A 24,530-nucleotide genomic window follows, 5' to 3' on the forward strand; every position below is an offset into this window, starting at 1 on the left:
TCAATAGGCTACACAGATGCAAAGCAGCAGCAAAGGTGGCATAAACTAGTACTGAATGCCTCTGCCCAGAGACTGAACCTCTCAAAAATATTAAAGAAATTATCAGCTAAAGAACCAAGAGCTACATCATCCCTCCAAAACACAAACTAAAATTACTGACAAAGAAAACAAATCTAAATACATTGAATATTGCCAAATGAAACAAAACCCTACAGTAAATTAGAATATTATTGTCTAGTGAGAAGACAGTACTCTTCAGCTTAATATCTTATGTGTGAGAAACCCCAAACAAAAAAGAATTTTAACAATATACAGACTCAGCAAATGTAAACCAGAAATTGAAACAGGTGGCCACAAAAACTGGAAACCTAGAGAACAAATAATTTGTATACATTGTAAATTGGGAGAAATTAAGGATGAAGTTAACTTTCTTCTCATCTGGCCACTGTTTGAAGCTGTAAGAAAGAACATTTTGAGCCAAATTACAGCAGTAGAATCACAGGGAGAATGAATAAGACTGTGTCTACACGAAGAATCACAACATATGCGTACACCTAGCTGTATTTTTTGTAAATGTCACCACTACAGAAATTCAGTTTGTTGACAAACTTTATTGGATGCAATTTCATTCCAATCTTTTTTTAGTTTTATCTTTATAACAGTACCTCTATAGAGGTATAGGGTTGAGTGTATATAAGGATATTAATTTGTTCAATAATGGTCAATAACTTTGTGTTTTTCAGTATCTTTTTAATTATTATCATCATGTCATTATTATTGTTATTATCATTGTTTTTTGTTTGGGTGTACTCTGCTTTAGCAACAATGGTCTCAACCATTCATGCCATTAAAGCAGAAATGGAAAACAGCTGATCTGTGTACCCTTCTGACTGCATAGCTTTGCATTAGCTGTTTATCAGGAAAAGAAGTTATCAATATTAAAAAGTGTAAAATCTTGTCTCATTCTCATGAATGAGACAAATGTTGTCCCGTCTTGTGAGCTAAGTGTCTTGTCACAACCAGTGGATGAAAATAAATTAGAGAATAATAACCAACATTCTTTCAATAAAACAAAGGGATATATAATGGACAGAGTCAGGACACAAAGTTCACTAATGGCATTCTGAATTTTAAGTCTTTAACAAAAGGTTTTATGTATTCTAATGGTTTTCCTTTCTGATGTGTTAGCGTGTGCACATAGGACTTAACATGCATCTTTCTAGCATTTACCTGATCTAGTGTTTTGAAGAGTAGGATGTCTCGACAGGCCTCCTGAAGTCTGCAGCGCTGTTCATCTGTTTTTGGATGAACGACTCTGGGCTCAGCGTCTTCATCATCCTCGTCTGGGTTAAACGCTTCTGCACAAACTGGAGGGGAGACAGGTTTCCTCAGTTTACTCAAAACATTAGCATGTCTAGTACAATCACATCAGGCATTCTACACACCACCCACTTCAAAGTCCTAGACCTCCTTTTCAGTGCAAAAGCTCAATGCTTAATGAATGTTTTTAAAATCCAGCTGTCTACATGGCTGAACCTGAGGTGCCCACAGGTGAAATATGCTATTTGTCACAACAAAATCACAGTAAAGTGATTGTCTTGTGTGGCAGATTATTGTTTTCCAACTGTATATTCGTACTATCAACCAGTCCCATCTGTGGGCTGTGCATGGGGGGACCTGTTGATCATTGTATCTAGCTGTCAACATGTTGCTTACTGTCAGACAGTTATTGCTGTTATGTTGCCAAGTAATTTCTCAAAGTGAGTTCTAAGGTACTTTAGCCAACAACAGTGCTTTGCTGCTGTGGGTTTTTATTTTTCCATTAAACTAAAAATCCATACTTTCACAAGTCCTGCTTTCTTTTCCAATTCCGCCTCAAACAGACTTCATATTTAGGATTTTCAAGTCTGTTCTGGAATTGTATTCACTTACTGTGGCAGTGAAGTCCATGATAATATGTTCAAAAAGAACATTTTCACCCAGAGAGGAGGTATAGCAACTGGTATTATATTGTCTAAACACATACAATAAATATAACATCTTTGAACTTTATTACAATGTCCTTTTTAGGATGCACATTGTCCTCCCTTTCTTGCACCATAGCTTGACTTTAAAAAACATGATTTGCCCATGTACTATATGGATATCAACCACAGAGACTGAATAAAAAAGTTGCTCTCCATCTCTCCAACTTGGTACAGCTGTGATGTACGAGCTGGTGCCATATGAAGATCCCTGTCAGGACAAATGGATCAAGTGTGATCTGATCCAGTGACACAGTCACAGGCTCATCCTCTGTGCCTATTTTCGTCATAGTACGAAACAATTCTACAAATTTTTGCAGTGAATACAAAGAAATCGCAAAGGACTCAGTGTGCAAGGTTTGAGTGTATGATTTTTTTTTGGATTAGGGATCTGGAAAAAAGCTTCTGAAAACAACAGACTCAGTGTGCAAAGACCTATAGTCTTCCTTTTATTACATTATAAAACAAATGTTAACACAATTCTTATTTTTATCTATTTCTTTGGCTGTTTATTTCAAACAAAAAAAATCTAATCTGGTCAAAAAAAAAAAATCTTATTTTGATACAGATCTAGGTAGAGCTGATATAAATGCAGGCATGCAGGCAGATCTTTGTGGGAGTCTGTTTGGTTGCTGAACTTCTGACCTTGAATTTAATGACATCAAGCTCTTTTTGCTCCATTTTCACATTGTGGCTAAGATTCCAGCTTTACTTGCTGCCTCCTCCATACTCAATAAAAAGGGCCTCTGCTTGTGTGATGAACTCTTTTTTTAACAAAACCAAATGCATATTTCAGCAAGCTCAATATGAGATACAGTCTGAAACTACTTATCTAGACTTGAAAACTAAAAATTCTATCTCATATATGCATTCCTATGTACAGCAATCCTGTACATTAAAAAACACTAGATTAGAAGGTATTCTTTGGGTACTTTCATAACTATTCTCAGCTATCTCAGCACAGTGTACTGAAAAACTACAAGTGACCTTGATAACATGAATAAAAAAATGAATTACACACAAAGCTATTCTGACAATAGATTACAAGAAGCCAAGGTAGTGAAAATCTCATAGGGGACGGGATGCAAAATGTTCATTGTTGGTGTTGAGCGGCAAACTAACATTTGTTTACAATAACACCATATCTTGTAACTGAAGTACTGAAAAAACTAACACAGCTCCTACAGATGCTCAATGCAGTTAAATAGTCAAGGTACAACCTCTGCAAATCACACAACTTTAACCATCAAAGTTACAAGTACTTTAATGTATAAGACAATGTGACAGTTAAACACAGTCAGAACAGAAGATGAAACAGTAAATGAGGAGATAAAAGCTGATGAGTGATGACAACCACAGAGATGCTCACACAGCTTCACCTTGTGCAAATGTGTCTTTACAAACTCTCACACAGAGTAAATACAAAGGTAATATGCTACACAAGCACACACAGAAACAGGGAGAAAGATATTGTATAACACAAAATGAGGTGACAGACGTCAGTAAAAGGAAAGACAGAACCTTATTTCTGCAAGACATTGAAGTAAGCCAGAACTAAGAAGCACTCACAGCAGCAGATTTTGCCACAGTTGATGCCAAACACTGACAAGGTCATTTCTTTCAGTCACTTTATATCTGTGTTTCCATAAACTCTGTCTGGAAATGCCAATTCTTCTATGATTGCATTATACACATGGACATTGACAGATTGTTTTTATAGGATGACGGAGAATTTTGAAGGCTGTCTGTCATTTTGACGGACTGAAATGATGAGAATGAGCCTGCATTTAAGCACAAACACAGACAGACGCATAGACCTTTCCCATTTTGCACACATGGACTATCAAGGAGGTTATTTAATCTATCAAAAAATTTTGTAGCCAGTGGGCTCTCTCACTGACCTCGACACCGTATCAGTAAAAGCTTGTAGGTCTCCGTGCCTACAGCGCACTGAGAGGCTGCTGGAGGTGTCTCAGTACGTCACAGAGGGATACGAGTGTTAAGGCCTTTGCACAATGAGTCCATTTCATGTTGTTCTAATCATGTCTACACACTGACATCAAAATTGTCGTGGTTTGTCATTCCGTTTCTTCGGAACAGGTTCGATTTTATGCAAAATTTCCTATCAGTCCAAGTCATTTAAATGGGTGATTGATGATTCAGATCAATGCCTGCTGCTTCCTCCTCGCTTACTCACCCCCGCCCAACCCTCCCCTCTCTCTCGCACTGAAACCTCACTTTACACTAGGGCTGAAACAATTCCTCGAATTATTCAGGTGATACGAATAAAAAATTTCCTCGATGCAAATTATCTGCCTCAAGGCTTTGCTTAAATCAGTCCTGTATCCATATGCCCATGCTGTAGCCTGGACATCGCATGCTGTGTGTTGCACGGCGTGCTGTGTTTCACACGAAGGGCTATTTATGTGGCACAGTGCACTTGTTTTCGCTGTTACTATAACGTAACATGCATGATTTGAGGCATGAAAATCCAGAGTAAAGAGAAGTTGATGCAGTGATGTTTACAGGCACGCGTCCTGCATTTTTACACATCCACTGGTCGCGGCTTTATGGCAAATGTGGCACTACGCCTGCACCAGTGAACCGGCACAGATCTCCAGTGTGACTCGCTGCTGTGAGACAACGCTCAGGTTGTGTCTGCAGACTTCAGGGAATTTCATAAACTTCTCTGATTAACCCGACAGTTTCACAGAACACCATCAGGCTTCACGATTCAAGTCCTGTTTTGGTGCTTCCCCCCTCTCTCTCTCTCTTCCGCCTGCGCACATTATACATTCAATTATAAATTATTTAAATTCAGCGCACTGATGTCTTAATTGCAACATCTGTTTTGTTTTGCTTTGTTTTGTTTTTTTTTTTCAAAAAAGTTTCTGCATCCTGAATAATTTGATAAGACTTATATTGATAATGAATTGACACCAATCAAATAGAAACACGCTATTGCCACAGATAGACTGAGACTAAATAGGTCAAAGTTCATCATACAGTCAGGATTCAACAGGTCATAGAAGCAGCTTTATCCCTTTAAATGTGTTCTTCATGTCAGTGGAAGGTCTCAAAGGTCACATTTTATGGTGGATGAATTCACAAACAAAAATGTGCAAAAATTAAAAGCGAACAACCTTTGAAAAAATAGACCATATTCCTGTAATCTAAAGGTTCATCTTTCAGACATCATCAGACCACTGTGTGAATGATGGAACTTTAGTCTTGCTAGAATGTGAAATATTAGATTAAATAATAAAAATAGAGGATATTAAAATGATTAAGTGTCCCTTTACTTCAATGACAAACTGGAAAATAGAAATAAACAATTACAGAAGAAATAAAGTGTTGGCACCCAAAATTTCCTGGGAGAGAATCCCTAAAACCCCAAATATGGCATAATCTAATGTAATTATGTAACTTCCTTTCCTTGTAACTTTAAGAAATGTAAACTGTCATCGGAACTTAATTGCTTAATGGCTTAATTACTTAATTCTTTTCTCATTTGTCTAGTACTACTTCTCTTAAAAAAAGCAAAAGTGATTGATTAAAAAAACACAATATTTTTTTATTACAGTACTCAATTAATTGTAAGAAGAATCGATAGAGTACTCGGCTACAAAAAGAATCTATTACTGCAGCCCTACTTTAAACACCAAAGTTTGCTCATTTATTATGTGGATATCAACTATGGAAATATAACAGAGAGGTGGGCGAATGATGATTCACATCAGCACCTGTTGCTTTATTCTCTCCCGCTCACCAACTCCTGCCCGACCCTCCCCACTCTCTCTCTCGCACTGAAACCTCACTTTATCCACCATAGTTTGCCCTTGCATAGAAATATAACAGATAAAGACATAAGTTTGTAGCCTACTCACAGGTTGTAACAGAGACTGAATTATAAAGTTGTACTCCATCTCTTCAACTTGTCTCAGTGCTATGGTGCATGGCTGTGTGCTGTATGAAGCTCTCTGTCAGGATGGATCCAGGGGGATTTTTAAGAAGTGACAGAGACACAGGCTCCCAGTACGAAACAATTTGCCACATTCTACAAATTTTCTTAGTCAAGGCAAATACAAACGCAACTGACTCAGTGTACAAGACCCAAGTGTGTGATGTTTTTTGGATTACGACTACTGTGGAGCAGACAAAAATGCGCACCGCTCCACAGTGCAGGCTTTCAACAACTTGTTGTCAGCTATGACCATCAAACTACAACATCTTGGCATTAAAAATATCCTTAAACTGTACGTGATATCTTAAATGGCGCAGTTCACAGTCACTTGCTTGAAAACAGGGATTGTTGCTCCACCGTCACTGCTTAAAAATGACAAGGAGTAAACACTGTGCTGCTGTGTTCATCTTTCTCTCAATGCCATTAAAAATGCACAACCTCAAAGATTGTTTTTTTAAATATAATTTGTGAAAGGGTGTTTCATTAATTAAACACTACTAATAAAGTCATATTGAATTATATTATTTACAGATATCAAAGAGAAAATTATAATGACGGTTGTAAAATGGTAAGACAGAATTTTTACCACCCTTTCTGCCAAAATGGCGGACAACAAAAAAGTCCAGTGCAACCTCTGATGGAGACATGCAAATATGCCAACAAACATTTAGAAACTTCAAATAGTTTTTTGATAAATATCTTGAGTAGAATTTCTCCATCTGTTAGCATTCATACCAGTCCTGTCTAATCAGTTCAACCTCTATAGTGACAAAGTTCACTCTTTCATTATGGCTCCAATGGACATGTAAATACATGAACAAAACAATAACATTTGAGTCTCAGCACTAAAATAACCAGAAAATGTTCTGATCAGAAGTACGTTCATAATGAAATTATGAGTTTAAAAAACAAGGGTTTGGTTAGTTTGAAAATGCAGCTAGTAAAAATATGTTGCTACCTGTGCTCTGGTATGAATGCCATGAAAAAACAGATAAGGCAGACAGTCTCGACAGGTCCATCCTGATTAGCTTAAGTTAGATTTGTTTGTTTTCTCCTTGCTGCCAGAAGCTTCCTCTTTCCCTGGCAGCATGACAGGATTTCTCAACACCGGCTAAAAACATGCTTTCATTAAAAAGCCCTAGCTCAATCAATACAGGACTGTGTGATCAACTCTAATACTGACATTTGATCACATCATAATTGCCACCCTGTTTTTTAAGCCAGGAAAAAAAATTTAAGATGTGATTAAAGGCTTATTTTTTGTTTCTTGCAAAAAAAGTTAATTTCTGTCATTCATACATGTATGTGTCCTTTCTTACTGCAGAGCGCTCACTTCCCACGCAGCATGCACGTTTTTGTATCAGCGGAGGGCAGAGAAGCATGGGAAAGTGAAGGAAGTAAACAGAGCGGTAAAGTGAGTTAGCAGTGTTCAGAGACGGACAATGAAAACCAGCACTGGATGTCATCTGGATGTGGTTCGGATTTAAAAAAGAAGGGGTCGAATTCAACACGGTTAAAATATGCCGCCAGATGATGCCGAGATAACGCCGGCAGTAAAACAGCAAATCGCCAAAGACATGACCCAAGTGTTGCAGAAAAGATTTTAAAATCTCATAAAGACACTCGACCAAAAGTATGATTTAACTGGGCATGAACAGTTTTCTTAAGACTCCCTGTCAGAGTTAAACATATCAGAGAGAAGATGGTTCACTTCTCCACAGCTACGGAGCCTTATCTCAGCCTAACAGGTCAAAACACCGACAATGAGAAGTTAAAAATGAAACGTCCTGTACTAAACTGCAGCATTTTGGCCATCAGCTGCATCCAGGATTTGTGAGTTATGTATAGGTTTACTTCATCCTTAATGAGGAAAATAATCATTTTATAATTAGCAATAGTAAACATAACAGAAAACATTTCAGAACTTCCCATAAACTATATAAGAACAATTATTGAAGGATTTAACTTGATATTGATTTTACCCTTTCTGTATACAATTTAAAAGAAATCCAATAAAACAGTCTATTTTAATCACAATACCGGTGTCATTTAGGGTTGAATTAACCATTATACAACTATTTAGAGGACATTTACAAAAATATTGTGATATACATCATGTATCACGATATAGCGAAAATATATCAGGATATAAAATTAATGCCATTTCACCCAGGCCTACCTCATATGTTTGGTTATTAAAGATAGCGCTTTCCTTGAAAGCACAATGATAAATTCTAGGGCTTTTGTGTTACTGCTTAAGGGTAACTGCATAATGAGTGTGCCTTTTCAAAATTATCTTTGGAATATAAAATGCACTCCAGACAAGGAATCATGGGACATCACATGAGGCATTCTCCCCCATTTCCTTTAACTAGAATAAGGCTGGCCACACACAAGACCATTTTTTAGTCAGAAATTGGTGAGACCACAGACATAAAGTCCGTTTCAAACATATTTTCATCTTATAATCCTCCGAGGCATACATAAGATGACATAGCCAGACCTCGAGACCACACACCTGCCATATGTAGTACCAGTTACACACAGAAGTTAAAACTCACACAAGATCTCACAGAAACTGGCACCATAAAACATGACTTATGAATTAAGGCAAACATGAAGGATGATCTAAATCCTTGGCTGGCTGTCCTGGTCTACATTACACTTGGTAATCTCGTCTGATATGAAGGTGAAGTTGTGTTATGTTTTTGCTGAAAAATCATTAAACATCTGGTTGGTGACACTACCTGGTCTGTTCACTCTAGTTTGGTTTTTGTGGGTATATCGTCACAGGCAGCAGAACCTCGAATCATCAATATCAAACATGACATCAAACAGATTTGATGATACTTTCAGTTTTAACAAACTTAAAAATAGATTAAATACCACATCAAAAGTAAGTACACATAATTTTCATTGGGAAGAGAAAGGAAAAAGGAAAAAAATGGAAATTTAGTATCAATACAACAATAATTACAAAACATGGACATTTAGGAAACGTTATGGGGAAATCTATATGAACTTAAAGAAGGAAAAATACCGAAACAAACATCATAAAATGCCTGCCAGATATATGACCTAACCCATCTGTTTCATTCAAGATTATTTTGTTGCTACACTGTTTTGTCTTGTCTTTGTCCTACATATGTCTGTTGTCATCTTTATTACCAATTCTTAATTTTTGTATTTTTTCACTTTTTTTTTCTTCCTCTACTTTTTTATGTTTATTAATATAATTTTGTAAATCAATGCCACAGCTTATTACCCAACTGTTTGTCTGTCTGCACAAGTTTTTTTGTAGTTTGTTTCCTACCCGATACAATACCGATACCAAGGTGTTGGGTATCGGCTGATACCGAGTTTGGATCCGATACCAGTGTGATCGTGGTTAGCATTTGAGTTAGCATTTGGGCTAGCAGTAATAAATGATCGGAATTCAATAAAAGTGTAAAAAAGATGTTCAATATCGGGTTTACTGGTGTGGATTTAATCATTAAAGTCCCCAAAAGTCACACGAGTTCCAGGCTTGCTGAAAATGCTGCCGCAAACGATTCAAAGGCATCAGTAGTGTCAATGGGACAACAAAAAGGCTACCTTCAAGAGGAAAAACAAGTGAGGCCGCGATATATGGTTCAAAAGCTATTTAACTTTTGATAAACTGTGTCACTTCTTGTTGTGTATGACAGTGCCAGTCTGGAAGGCATTTTAACGATCACATTCAGAGAAAAACTGTCATGCAGCCATCATTCTTTGCTGCTGCTGGTTCTTCTATGCTGCTCTAAAAAGCGGTAGCTCGTTCATGCAGTGCTTTCTGGCAGCGAAGAAGAATTGATTTTCGGTTTATAGCGCTAACATTTTGCATGGCTAAACGAAGCAAAACATGAAGCTAAACCAAATGGTATCGGATCGGTGCATAAACCTGTGTACTCGCCGATACCAATACCTTCATTTTAAGCAGTATCTGATGTATTTCCATTTCAGCTTGGAGATGCTATAAAGGTACATCTCAAAAAATTTGCATATCATGAAAAAGTTCATTATTTTTTGTCACTCTTTTCTGAAAGTGAAACCCATATATTATATAGACTCATTACACATCCAGTGAAATATTTCAATCCTTTATTTCTTGAAATATTGATGATTATGGCTTAAAGATAATGAAAACCCAAAATTCTGTGTCTCAGAAAATTAGAATATTACATAAGATCAATAAAAAAAAATGACATTTTAAACAGAAATGTCAGGCTTCTGAAAAGTATGTTCATTTCTATGCACTCAGTACTTGGTTTAGCCTCCTTTTGCATGAATTACTGCATCAATGCAGCATGGCATGGAGGTGATCAACCTGTGGCACTGCTCAGGTGTAATGGAAACCCAGGCTGCTTTGATAGCGGCCTACAGGTTAGGGGTGGGAATCACAGGGTACCTCACGATACGATATGCAATACATGGTGCACGATACCGATATTATCACGATACAGCAATACTGCAATAATCAATATATTGCAAGAAAATTGTATAATGATACATCACAAAATATGTCTCGTTATAAAAATGGTCAAGTGCAGGATTTCTCAGTTTATTCACAACAATTTAGTATCAGTTTCACAGAATTTGACAAAGACTGAGCTAAATACTGAATATGAAGTGCATAAAGTCTATACATATGTGTGTAGTATATATATATATATATATATAAAACTTGTTATGTAATTTTAAGTTAATCTGAAATTTAACAATGTAGCATTAAGCTATTTAAAAAATATGTAGTCCAGCATGATCTCGCATTTTACCTATCTTTGTTCAATCTGAAGATGAGGATTTTCCCCATTTGTTGCACTAAATTAAAATGCTGCTGTGATTTTTTTTTTTTTAAGAAAAGGGGAATAAATTATTATAGATTAAATGTACTCCAATCTTTTATATTTCGTATTATATCAGTTTTTTATGTCATCACATAGCAACCAAGTGTTTGTGGAGGGAGATTATGGGAGACGAGCTGATCGTCATGTCCAGCTTTAAGGACTGATGGACTGTGTTTTGCGGAGGGCATGACGTGACAGGCCAGACGTCATTCCTATCGACACTACACGGGACAGGTCCTTACAAATAAAACGACTGTAATTATGGTTGCACGAGTAGAGACCAGCGGTAGCCCTCAACGCTTGTTTGTTGACGTTAGCCGTTAGCTGTAGCGCTAAAGCGATGATGCCTAACTCGTATATTCGTCGTGTTGTCTGAGTATTTTACTCTGGCGTGGCATATCTTGCAAACGACTGTCTAACTCCTGTCTAAGTTTGTGCTGTCTTTAATGTTTTGGAAGCCAAAATAAGTCCACACATCTACTACGAATGCAGCATAAGTTGCTCTGCTGGGTGTGTACAAGCAACCGGCTCACACAGACCGGAAGTCTCGCATGATCTCGTTGTCTCAAGAGAGAAGAGGCAAGAGTCAACTGCCAGCTGGTGATGCCTGCCGCCAACTAGCGGTCAGGGGGTGAAATTACACCGCAAACTACCGCACCAATAAAGTGAAAAATTAGCTAATTAATAAAATATCGATACTGCATTTTAAAATGTCGATAAATTATCACGCCAGGAAGTATCGCGATATTTCAGTGTATCGTTTTTTTGTCCCACCCCTACTACAGGTCATCTGCATTGTTTGGTCTAGTGTCGCTCATCGTTCTCTTGATAATACCCCATAGATTCTCTATGGGGGTCAGGTCTGGCCAGTTTGCTGGCCTATCAAGCACAGTAACACCATGGTCACTGAACCAGCTTTTGGTACCTTTGGCAGTGTGGGCAGGTGCCAAGTCCTGCTGGAAAATGAAATCAGCATTCCCATAAAACTTGTCAGCAGAAAAAAGCATGAAGTGCTCTAAAATGTCCTGGTAGATGGCTGCGTTGACTGTGGACTTCAGAAAACACAGTGGACTAACACCAGCAGATGCCATGGCAGCCCAAATCATCACTGACTGTGGAAACTTCACACTGGACTTCAAGCAACATGGATTCTGTGCCTCCCCACTCTTCCTCCAGACTCTGGGACCTTGATTTCCAAATGACATGCAAAATTTACTTTCAGCTGAAAAGAGGACTTTGGAGCACTGAGCAACTGTCCAGTTCTTTTTCTCCACAGCCCAGGTAAGGTGCTTCTGACGTTGTCTCTGGTTCAGGAGTGGATTGACGCGAGGAATGCGACATCTGTAGTCCATGTCTAGAATTCGTCTGTGCGTAGTGGCTCTTGATGCGCTGGCTCCAGCCTCAGTCCACTCCTTGTGAAGCTCCCCCAAATTCTTGAATGGATTTTGCTTGACAATCCTTTCAAGGTTCGGTTATCCCTTATGCTGGTGCACCTTTTCTTACCACACTTTTTCCTTCCACTCAACTTTCTATGAATATGCTCTGCAGTCCTTCCCATGATTGTGTAGCCTACTGACCCAGACTGAAAAACCATTTAAAGGTTCAGGAAACCTTTGCAGGTGTTTGGAGTTAATTACCTGATTAGGGTGTGACACCATGACTTTCCAATATTGAACTTTTTCATAAAAATTCTAATTTTCTGAGACACTGAATTTTGGGTTTTGAGTTAAGCCATAATCATCAAAATGTCAAGAAATAAAGGCTTGAAATATTTCACTCTATGTGTAATGAGTCTATATAATATGTGGGTTTCACTTTCTGAAATGAGTGAACTTTTTCATGATATTCTATTTTTTTGAGATGTACCTGTATGTGAAATATGTCACTGGAGGATCTCTGAAGAACCAACCTAGTGGGAGGAGGTTCAATCAACTGGAAGAAGGAGAAACTTGCCGTGTCTGTCTGTGGCTGCCCTGAGCTGTATGTCAAAATGTGCCTTTTCTACTTGTTCAGGAATAAAAGATTGCCTGGTAAGATGCGAAAACATTTGTTGGTCACTTGATTTCAGCCAGCTACTACTAAGGTAGCACCATGGTTGGCCGAAAATAGCGCTGGAAGCTCTCAGTGTCGTCAAGCTCAGCCGTGTTTGTTGACAACTGACTGAAACGGATGTGGGATGTGGGAGAAGGAAGCCCCTCCCCTCCCAGGTCTTTTGGGCTCTCACAAATGCACAAGTAGAGCAAGTTCTATGCACAAGAAAAGAAAATATTAAGTAAGAATATTCCCTATATTTGTGCATTCAGATACACGAAAATAGGCGATCAATCGTATCTGGTCACAACGTGAGTTCACTACACATTCCCACATGAGAGGAACATCAAACCACGTTTTTCTCTTGATGTGTTTCTTTGCAGAGCATATGACTTAGAGCAGTGTGCTCCCGCTAGGACAGAACGAACAGTCATTTGAGGGATGCTGACCATTAAATTTAACTGTCACAATCTATTTGGATCTCCTCTAAGCGTTTTTGGCAGGTTTTGGAGATAGTCCCTTAAAGGGTTCCTGAGATATCACATGCACACAAAAATTAAAGAAACTATGGAAAAAGTGTTTTTCAAGGACATTTTGTCTTCACAGAAGTTGAACTTCAAGGTAAAAATGTCTTCACATCAGCTTAATATCCAGTCACACATTGCCGTGAAATTCTGCCATAATTAGTTCATGAATTATTGAATAAGGGCCACAAAGGCTTTTGTACAAGACCACTCTGACAACCAAAATCTATTCTTCTTTGTCATCCCATAGGAAATTTGTGCTAAACTTTCAGCATGTTTGCTCCAGGCTTTTCCGAGATATTGCTACAACAAGACATTGACAAACAGGACTGATAACCCAAACACATAACGCCTCAGGTCCCAGTTGTCACAGCACAAAGGGATTAAAACATTAAGGTGACAGAGAGATGTGTTTTTCTTATACTTTTTATAAGCCTTGAAACTCTGAGAAAAGTTTAAATGTTGCTTTACCGAGGCACACAACAAATGCAAAACTATAAAAACAACTTTGTTCAACTATCTACTGACAAATTTGAATCTTTCTTTCAATAAACAGAAATAATTTAACAGACCTTTAGGACAATATAATGTAGCTTTGGTAAATATATTGAGCAACACGATGACGTCAGTCTTTGTTGTTGTATTAATACAGTTTCTCTTCAGGGCTCAAAAAGGATAATTATGTCTTCCAACATTAATTCAACTTAAGAGGACAGCTAATACAACACCAAATTTGTGTCAAGAGAGAAACTTATCTGCTAAACAAGTGGACAAGTAAGTTGGCAAATTGTACAAATTAACACACCACCCTCTACAACTGCCCTTTATGGTGTTGCGGTGCAGACAGCGGGGACAACAGAGACGGTAGGACAGCAGTAAAGATAAACATCAGGTGACACACCCAGAGCCTAATCAAAGTGCAGCTCACTGTGACGGCTGACGACATTCAATTACTCATATGTAAACAGTAGACGGGTCCGACCAAGCGTGAGAAAACAAGAGCAGCACACATACACAGGACCACAGGCGCCAACACAGACACAGAAGGGTGCACAAAACCCAGAACACACCACAGAGATGCTTTTTAAAACTGTTTTACATGCATGACATACGCAAATACAGTCATTATGAAAACACTGCCTGATCAGCGTTTGACATCAGTGACGGAGACAGACACGAATCAGTAAGTCTACCGCCTGGCCTCAAAATGCATGACACACACAATAACGCACACAGAAGCAGCAGGTGAGCCACTCAGCCAGTGATGTATGCAATGTCGTCCCCCATGTGGATTACACTTAAGGGACATGACGTCAAACATATGCATAGACACACAAAATGGTGTAGACACAAATACACTTCTTACCTGACACTCTCCTGTTGAATCTGCTGGGTGGTGGAGCTATGGAGAAAGAGAAAGATGGGAAGTTAATTTTATTGTTTCACAATTGCTTTAAATTTACACTGCCACTGTATGTTTTAAGCAGAAATCTATGACTTACAGGTACACCTAAAAAAATTAGAATATCATGAAAAAGTTCAATGTTTTTTGTCTCTCATTTCAGAAAGTGAAACTCATATATTATATAGACTCATTACACATAGAGTGGAATATCTAAAGCCTTTATTTCTTGAAATGTTAATGACTGGGGCTTAACAGCCGGTCACGTTCTGCGGTGCCACCAACTGTTATGGAATGTGTAGTCTTGTGAGAAAGAAAACAAAAGCCTTTAATATTGGTGGATCTGATTGGTCAGTATGTCATTTGTAATTAACTGCGATATTGATTTTGATAAATGAAGGGGTGAGGACAAAGTTTTATTTCAACTGCCCCATAACAAGCGGGAAACAGGGACAGAAAGAAGGAGCTGTCCTGCTTTACTGTCGTTGAGTTCAGGCAGCTTATATTTTCATTATAAATTTAACGTGAGAGGGTGAACTACAATAAGTGTATCAAAAGAGGTACAAAACAGCTGACTTTACTCTCCATTTATCCCAGGAGCCAGACAGACACTACCTGTGCAACTTCAGCCTTAACAAGGGGAGAGTGGTTTAAATCAGCAAACAATCTCATGAGGCAGTTGTATTAAGAAAAAAACATGCAGGCATAGTTTGCGAGACAAAGCAAGAGGCTGGTTCTGGTGTAGTCTATGTGAAATATGTCCACACAGCTGAGAGAGGATATCTTCTATATCTCAGCTGCTGACTTTTAGCAACTGCTGTTAGTAGCTTGTTGAAGATGTGCAGCCAGACAAAAACCATCAACAAGCATGCGAGGAAGAATTTCAAAATAAAAGTGTAATTCAAAGGTGACAGTGCACATCAATGTTTTGACTTTCTATCCATCTGATAGGGCAACTATTCAGTTGATGAATCAATATACATCAATGGATCATTACACCCCTAATAACTAATAAGCACTGATGATCAATTAACATCATTTATTCCATAAAGCCCTGTTGTAGGAGCGAAATAAAAAAAAAATACAATAAAAACCTAAAAGTTAACATTTAAATTGAACTATTATTACTATTTTTCAAACATATCTTTAGGACTTTTATGCCTTTATTTAAGGAGGGGGACAGTGGATAGTGTCAGAATTGGGGAGAGTGGGGGAAAGACATGCAGGAAGAAGCCATAAGCCAGACTCGAAGCCAGGCTGCCCGCATACATGGAGTGCAACCTAACCATAGTCCATCCCTATCTATTAGAAATTATGAAGGGGAAGTTGAACGTTGGCATCTTTATAGCAAGTTTGAACAGTTTACTTTTTGTGTAATCTATCAGACTCTTTTAACCAGCAGCACATTTCCTGTTTCTGCTTTGTGTCTTCATCATAACTGACTGTTGCGGTTTGTTTACATCTTGACTTGACAAAAAGAGTTGTCTGTGGAAATTAGTGTAGCCAGCCTCAAGCTGTTGCATTGCCCTGTTTGGGTGCACAGATGCTGTAGGGACACTGTTAACATAACTGAGCCTCAGAGATGGCACATTTGATGTCTCTGCTTTCAAATTTAGCATTAAAAACTCAAAACAGCAGGCACCTGTCCAGCTGAAGTGTTACCTTGAGCCAAACACAGAACTAGGAGAACTGATGAGTAATTACCTGTGATCTCTGCCACTGTTGTAGATCTCTGCCAGTAAGATTACAGACATAAATATGATAAAATCAACTGAAATACTGATTAATGCATGATGCCACACAGCCTGTCATTACTGATCTCTACTGTATGATCTTTAAGACCTTTTGGGTCTGTCAGACCCTATGATTGGGAAAAAAATCTTGATTAAAAAAGATCATAAATAATCACATTGATAACTGTTCTGAATGCACACATTTAAAAAAAAGTAATTGTATAACAAGTAGTTTGGTTAAGACAATATTGTGTCCATCTATATGCTTTATGTTGACTCAATAAAGTAAAATAGAAGCCAGGCCTAATCGTCAGTAGAAAGATTTTTAGTAGTCGGGTGCCTTTTCGCCATAAGATAATACATCATACACCTCATGCCTACAACCTTCTACAGAGCTTCCTGCAGACAGGGGCTAAGAAGACCCTGGAAATGAGCCCCTTACCAATCTTGAACAGTTTAAACAGGTAATTTGTGGAATCAGTATGTTAAGGTACATGATAAACATGTATATTAGTAGTTCGGAGTAATTAATAAGCACAATTCTTCAATGACAGAAACAATTCTGCAGTAAAACATTCTTTTCATGCAACTCTGGACAGCTGATAAAAGAGAATGTGACTTTAACCAAGCAAACACAGGAAAAAACATCCTGCTCAAAGCAGGGGATGTTTCCTGGAAATGTCTAAACAGATGCTTTAATTGAGTTACATTTCTGGCCATGATTTCACTACCGTCCACTTGATACCACACAATATGCATCAGAGAAGAGGCAATTTAGAAGAACATTGCCTGATATAAATAGGCATCAGGGATAATAAAGTCAAGAAAGAAACAACTATGTGCATATATGAGCTGTATTTGAGTTAGTGTTTGTTACAAAAAAAAGTCTTAAATGATTCTGAGGAACATGTATGTTTTCAAAGTCAACAAAGTGTATGGATCCTGGCTTTGCACAGCATTGAGTGTCTCTTAGAGGTGTCCGGCTCCTGACCTTGTGTTGATTTACACACACAGAGGGTAAGGTCAGGGTCTCCGACACCTGCTTCCTAACACTGAGCTGTCACTAACCAGCATGTACGTGGCACAGTGCTGCCACAAATACACACACACACATCCAAAGTCTGTGTGCTCATTGCTACCTTATTACCATCCTGTCAGAGTCCATTAGATCTAGACTGTGAAGATGGGAGCCTGGGGAAAACTCACACATACACACCACTTTCCCCCAGTCACCTGGGGAGATGGACAGAGTTTAACACTGTACTCTCTGTGAGATCACACTCACTATCACTCAACAAAGCAGCAGGATGATAACAGCTACAGCTGCTGCTGCTGATGGTGCCTTCTGAAAGAAAAAAAATTGTTTTTTTTAGCAAATTACCTGTGAACATTTCATAGAAAGTCTGAAAGTCTTTTTCCCTACACATTTATGGAAAATACATGTTAACAGTCACCACTGTATTTATGTGTTAATGCATTACACAAAGGCAACTCATTTGGGATCAGCCTAAGCTTCTAGAACTTTCATTCTGCTTGCAAACTTATTAGGCTTTCTGTTATGAATGCACTGGTTGAATTTGCAAAACATCTGTCAATTCATTTACAAACTTAAACAGGCAAATACAAAATACAAATGTTGTTGCCGGACAATGATTTCCCCTCAGGCCACAGTGCATTCTGGCCATTAAACAATCATTATACTTCTAAAACATGGTTCCGTCATGTTGGCAATGCATGAAGTTGATATGAATGACCAGGCTACATGAAGAGGGTCAGCTTGAGTTACATCTCTTTTGGGTACTGGAAATACTGAAAATTCTCACCTAACTTCTATCAGTATGAGGTTGATACAAAAAAACATTTTGAGCAAAGATGATTGTACAGGTACAGAAGAATAGAATTACTGTCAACACTAGGGTAATTTTTGAGTGGCATTTTTTCATTTAGAGTTAGATTAAACATCATGTTAAGCATTTTAAAACATTGTGGTCGTCTCAAATGCCCCTTCTTGCTTTATTTGTGCAGTGATATTATTTCAATTTACAGGCATAAATATTGATAAATTACATTTCATTGACACTGTTTTGCATCTGAGACAAAAAGAGAACCCAATTAGAATAAAAACTTTTACTCATACTTAAAAAAGGAGGAAAAATATAGAGATGTTCTGCAGGTTTCTTTAGTTTAGCAGAAGTTTTGCTAGAAAAAATAAGGATATTAAAGGCTGAGGAAAACATGATGCTCTTCAATAAGTTCAAAGACAAAATGGGAAAAGAAATCTGACATATATCTATGCATATCACATGCACAACATATCAACAAATCTTGTAATGAAAGTCTGACTTTGATAAGATGGGGGGGGTATGAAAAGGGGAGGAAGCTTAAAGCTGTCTTCCTGTGTGATGATTTCTATCATTTTCAGCAAAGTCTACCACATACGAGAATTCTTTTCAATTCCAGCTTTCTATGCACAGGGAAGCGGAAATGCTAAACTAGAAAAACACTCGGAGAGTGTAGACCTCCACCATTAGCCCTATCTCCTTATACTAAAGAATCCTTTAAAAAATTCCTGGATCAAGACAGTGATCTGAATCATTCCCAAAATCTAATCAGTTCTTCCTTATGCCACTTCTGACATTTCCTGAAAATTTCATCAAAATCCATCCATAACTTTTTGAGTTATGTTGCTAACAAACTAACAAACTAACCCTGCTGATCACATAACCTCCTTGGCAGAGGTAACAATCAATAATATGCCCGTGCCTAAAAAGCTATACATCATCACATGCTTTCAGGTGCATCCATACAAATTTTACTGAATCAATATGGCTGCTAATGCTGTGATGCAGTTCTGAAATTTGCGTTGCCCATGGTGCATACTAAAAAAAAAATAAAACAATAGGTGGCAGGAGACACTAAACCCCATGATGCAGCACATGCCTCAGATCAAAACAAAGTAAACCAGTAGGCAGAGAAAGTCTATCTACTGCTGGTGCCACTGAAAGCAAAGACACTGGTAGGGCTGACAGCTTTAATTCAATTGGTTGAAAAGCTTTAGTTCAACCAGGATCACCCAGGTTGGTGAATAGGCTGCATAATATCATCTCTTTTTATGATCCCCTTTAAAGTGTTCATGTTAGCGTCAGCCTCTCTTACAGCCACACAGAAAGGAGAGGTGACAAAAGGCGATGTCTGCTGGTCTTAAGTTCCGACGAGCAAACTTTTTTCCCTCTCACCTACATAAATAAACGCTGCATGCCGTCTGCTTTATGCTCGTAAATGACACAGCGCAGGCTACATCAAGTGATCCTGTTATTGGTTACCATTATAAATGGATGAAAAACGAAGATCCGAGGTTATTTTGTAAGCTGTATGAGTTTGAAGAGTTACCGCGATCAAAGGCAGGTGTGCGCTGATCGTCTCGCGACTAATTATATTATACAGTAAGACATGATGAGCCGAAAATATATATTAATGCTTCAAAAGGCTTGTTACCTTCGTTTAGGGATCTTTCAGAGTAGCAAGCAGGTGCAGTGAGGAGCATGGATGGATTGAATTAGTCACCAACAAGGTAATTTTTTTTTGATTAATGATTTTTTTTAACCTTAAAGACCAATCAATTAATTGGTGCCTGGGTGCGATTTTGGTCGACCAAGTTTTTCTTTGGTTGACTACAGCCCTAGACACTGGCTTATTTCAGTTTTCTTCATACACAAGAAAGTCAAGAGTTGGACAAGAGTAATGCAATATGTGGGTTGTACAAGAACAAGACAAGATACTGCAGGAACAGCCAACATCAGGATACACATGACAACTCACTGTCATAATTAGCAGTTAGCAACAACAGCTTGGCTCTCTACACCATGCCAGTGTGTTGTATCATCCAGCAGTGAATAACGGTGTAAAGTCAATATTTCCATCAACTCCAGTGTTTCCCATACATTCATTTATTTGTGGCGGACCGCCACATGAACAATGAGAAACAGCATTGGATCTGTAGCGTTGAGCAGTGTTCAGCTTTGAAAAGGTCTAACTCACATGGTTTTCGTTGAAACACGCCACAAGATGACTCCAAGATAACGGCGGCAGCAACACAACACGTCACTAAAGACATGAGCCCAGTGTTGTTGAAAAGCCAGGATTTAAAAAATCTCATAAAGACACTTACCCAAATTACAAGATTTGCCTGGGTGCAAACATTTTGCTGAAAACTCCCTGCCAGAGTCGTACATGTCAGAGAGAACACGGTCCAGCAACAGAAAAATGTGATCCCCTCCTCCACAACAACGGAGACTTAGCTCAGCCTAACAGTTCAAAACAAAGACAACGAGGGGTTAAAATGTTCCTGCCTCCAGACAAGCTTTTTCCCCCATGATCAAACAGGAGAGTTTATTGAATAAGGTCTAAAGACGCTCTCATCTCATGAACTTGTCAGAAACTGGCCTAGAGTCCATCAGCACAGATAGCGGACTAATATAATCACAGATGTGAGCCTGAATAGTGGACTAGACTGCAGGGTTTTGGCCTGAATGGTGGACTAGACTGCAGGGTTTTGGCCTGAATAGTGGACTAGACTGCAGGGTTTTGGTCTTCATGCAGGATTGGTGAGTTTTGTGAAGGTCTGCTTCACCCTTAATGAGGAAAATAGTCATTTTATAATCATCAATAGTGGATCATCAATACGGAAAACTTTTCAGGACTTTCCATACACTGAAAAATACTGAGTATTTCATGATTTATGTATTTTTGATTTATTTGTAAAAGATTGAATGAAGCCTTTTTCAAATAAAACTGCTAAATTTGACTTTATATTGATTTTACTTTCTGCATACAATTTTACTAAAAATCCAATAGAACAGTCTATTGTAATCACCTAACTCATGCCATTTGGGGCTGAATTAAATACAGCAGCTGATATATATCACGATGTATATTGTGTATCAGGATATAGCAAAAATATATACTCCCCCACTAAATAATCAGCCAAACCAATAATCAGTCTAACCCTAGTCAATAGTGACAGTCTACCCACAAAAGGTCTTCTTTCTCTCAAGATATTAACATTGAATACAGTTTATCTGTTTTATGTCTGTAACTATGCATCAACCTTGGGCCATGTCTCAGGGCAGAACTTGTAGATCTTCACTTTTAAATACTCAATTGATTTTTAAGGATGGAAAGCAATCTCCAAACCCTGGTTGTCTGCCAACAAATACTGGCAGAAGAACTTACCAGCCACAGCCAGCATGAAGTAAAGGATGATGAGCAACTGATTGAATTATGTGACCTGTGAGTCTTCATGGACGTTTTTTAAATCCCATCCAACTAACAGGCAAGTGGGATTGCAAAGAAGCAGTGCTACCAACAGACAGTGCAATTATTAGGCTGGCAATGTAACTTTTCAAAGAAAATAAATAAATATCATTGTTTCTTAATTTTAAAGACAGCAAAAAATAAAATAAAAAATTTAAAAAAAGAGTGAGTTGGACCAAATCACAGGCCACTGAAACATGAATGCTCCTTTCTTTTTAAAATTAATTTCAGCCCTGTCAAACACATGTAAGTAGTTTTTCTATGCATCCACAATCTCACTTCTATTCTTGGTATTTCTTGCTTCCTCCCTTCTGTCATCTGTGATATACCTCGCCCCCTCAGCTTTCTCAAAGGAAAAGACCTTCCTTCCATGTACTGCTCCCAAGGCCTTTTGACTCCCTAACCTCCCCCCAGTTTCTCTTTTACATCTAAGCGTGATCTCTTACTTCATGTCCTTAACCAGTAGTGATAGCTTCTGATGAGTTGTTAAAGACTGTAACACAGTGACAGACACAAAAGAGTGTTTGTGATTAAGTGCTTGTTATATTTTCTAGCTTAAAAGCCTCATAACCTACTTACAACTGAGGTTAAAATCAAGGATCAAATATCAGTTCTTATTAAGGCACTTTCCTCCAGTTCATTCAGTCTCTGCAGGTTCAAATACTCAGAAAAAACTTAATGCCTCTCATGCAGACTGTATTGGCTGATACTGGATCTTAATTAAGCAATAATCTAACCACTGATCTGCCAATCTTAATACAAATGATCAACAATTCAAAAGCAGTGACTACATCAACAACGACAGGAATAGTTGTTTGATTTCGAAAGAGCAATGAGCTAATGAACTCCCATTAAAGAGCAATCTATCATGCAGTTTAATACATTGTTTCTGTCATGCATTTTGATGTGCTCCATTTGAATGTCGAGCTGAGCTGTCTGGTGCTTAAATTATGACTAGTGTCTGATGAACTGCATTCCATTCACACATTTTCTTATGTATAAAATGCTCAACACTGACCCCTGATCTCTGTCCAACAGCCTGAACAGCAACAGATCCAGCATGAAAGTATTTCAGCTCTGGATGTGTTTAGTACAAAAAATTGCAATCAAAAAAGTATGGATCAAGCCAACATTTCCATGTAAGTAAGGTGTCTCAAAACATCCTTTAACATTACTGAACCATCAAACCAACAGTCACTTGTAAAATATAATCAAAAAGTCCAGTCCATCCTTCCTACTTAAACTTTGGAACATGTTTCATTCTAATTCACCATAGTTGAGTGCTATCCACCTCTTACCCTAGCTATAAATTTTCCATTTAACATCTAGTTTCTGGAGAGACTGTTTATTGAGAACTGGAGCAGCTCAATCTTGGCCCCACAGGGCCACAATTATGATCATGCACCTCAGCAACCCCGGTTTGCATCCTTTGTTGTACAGTGGCATGACAAAGTATTTGCCCCCTTTCTGATTCCAGATTTTTTTTTTTCCATATTTATCACATTGAAATGTTTTGGACCATCAAACCAATTTTAATATCTCACAAAGACAACCAAGTAAATACAAAATGTGGTGTCTGAATGATTATTTTATTTATTAAGGGGGAAAAAGCCAAATCTATCTGGCCCTATGTGAAAAAGTAATTGCCCCCTGAACCTAATAACTGGTTGTGCCACCTTTGGCAACAATAACTGAAATCAAGCATCTGCAATAACTGCTGATGAGTCTTTCCAACACTGTGGAGGAATTTTGGCCCACTCTTATTCATAGAATTGTTCAAACTCAGCCATATTGAAGGGTTTTCAAGCATGAACTGCCCATTTAAGGTCACACCACACCACAGCATCTCAATTGGATTTAAGTCCGAACTTTTACTGGCCACTCCAAAACCTTCATTTTTTTCTTTTCTTTTTTAGCCATTCAGAGGTGGACTTGCTGGTATGTTTAGGGTTGTCCTGCTGCAAAACCCGAGAGCGCTTGAGCTTGAGGGCATGAACTGATGGCCGAATGTTCGCCTTCAGAATTTTCTGGTAGACAGCAGAATTCGTTGTTCCATCAATCACAGCAAGTTGTCCAGCTCCTGAAGCAGAAAAGCAGCCCCAGACCATCACACCGTGACCAATATGTCTCAATGCAGTTTTGGCTGATATGGTAAATTTGATATCAATTGCCATATTGAAGGGGATGATTGTTTTTATATTATTCTCATTTTGATTAAGAAAAACATGTACATAAACAAGAAAAGTAGGATTTCTGTAAAATCTCTGCTGCTTTTGCAAAACATAGCATTAAACTCGTATTTTGACACATTTTGGGTTAAAGATATAATGCACTGTCTATGATTTGAAAATCTGAAAAAAGCAGGCCAAACTTAGATTAAATCTAATTTGGGATTAACTGCCCAGCCATACCGGGAACACCCACTGTACCTGAAGGTGGTTGAAGCAAAGATGAGCACAGCTGTGCAAATTCAAGAACAGTCATGTGCAGACTTGCATTTTAAGCACACTTTTAAACATTACTTTGATTTCAGGTCAAATCTCACTAAATGACCAATTTTTTTTATTTTTACATTTAACTGACTTACATCACCGAAGTCCTTTTCTTTGATGATGTAAGTCCTGAACCTCTTCAGTTTGTTTTAAGGACTGAAATTTGTTCATCCTTAAGTTTT

The 24,530-nt window shown here is 38.1% G+C and overlaps 1 protein-coding gene across 2 annotated transcripts in view; it reads right to left on the reverse strand.

The window, feature by feature from the left end:
• prkar2aa (protein kinase, cAMP-dependent, regulatory, type II, alpha A) overlaps window positions 1–24,530 on the reverse strand; it is an 80,124-nt gene that overhangs the window by 17,952 nt on the left and 37,642 nt on the right. For both annotated transcript variants that reach the window (XM_041799428.1, XM_041799427.1), the window contains exons 3-4: window positions 14,775–14,810; window positions 1,231–1,367 (exon numbers count right to left, since the gene is read on the reverse strand). In XM_041799428.1, coding sequence (XP_041655362.1) covers window positions 1,231–1,367; window positions 14,775–14,810 — 173 coding nt within the window. The remainder of the gene's footprint in view (window positions 1–1,230; window positions 1,368–14,774; window positions 14,811–24,530) is intronic.

This window comes from Cheilinus undulatus, linkage group 11, assembly GCF_018320785.1.
Source record: "Cheilinus undulatus linkage group 11, ASM1832078v1, whole genome shotgun sequence".
NCBI lineage: Eukaryota > Metazoa > Chordata > Actinopteri > Labriformes > Labridae > Cheilinus > Cheilinus undulatus.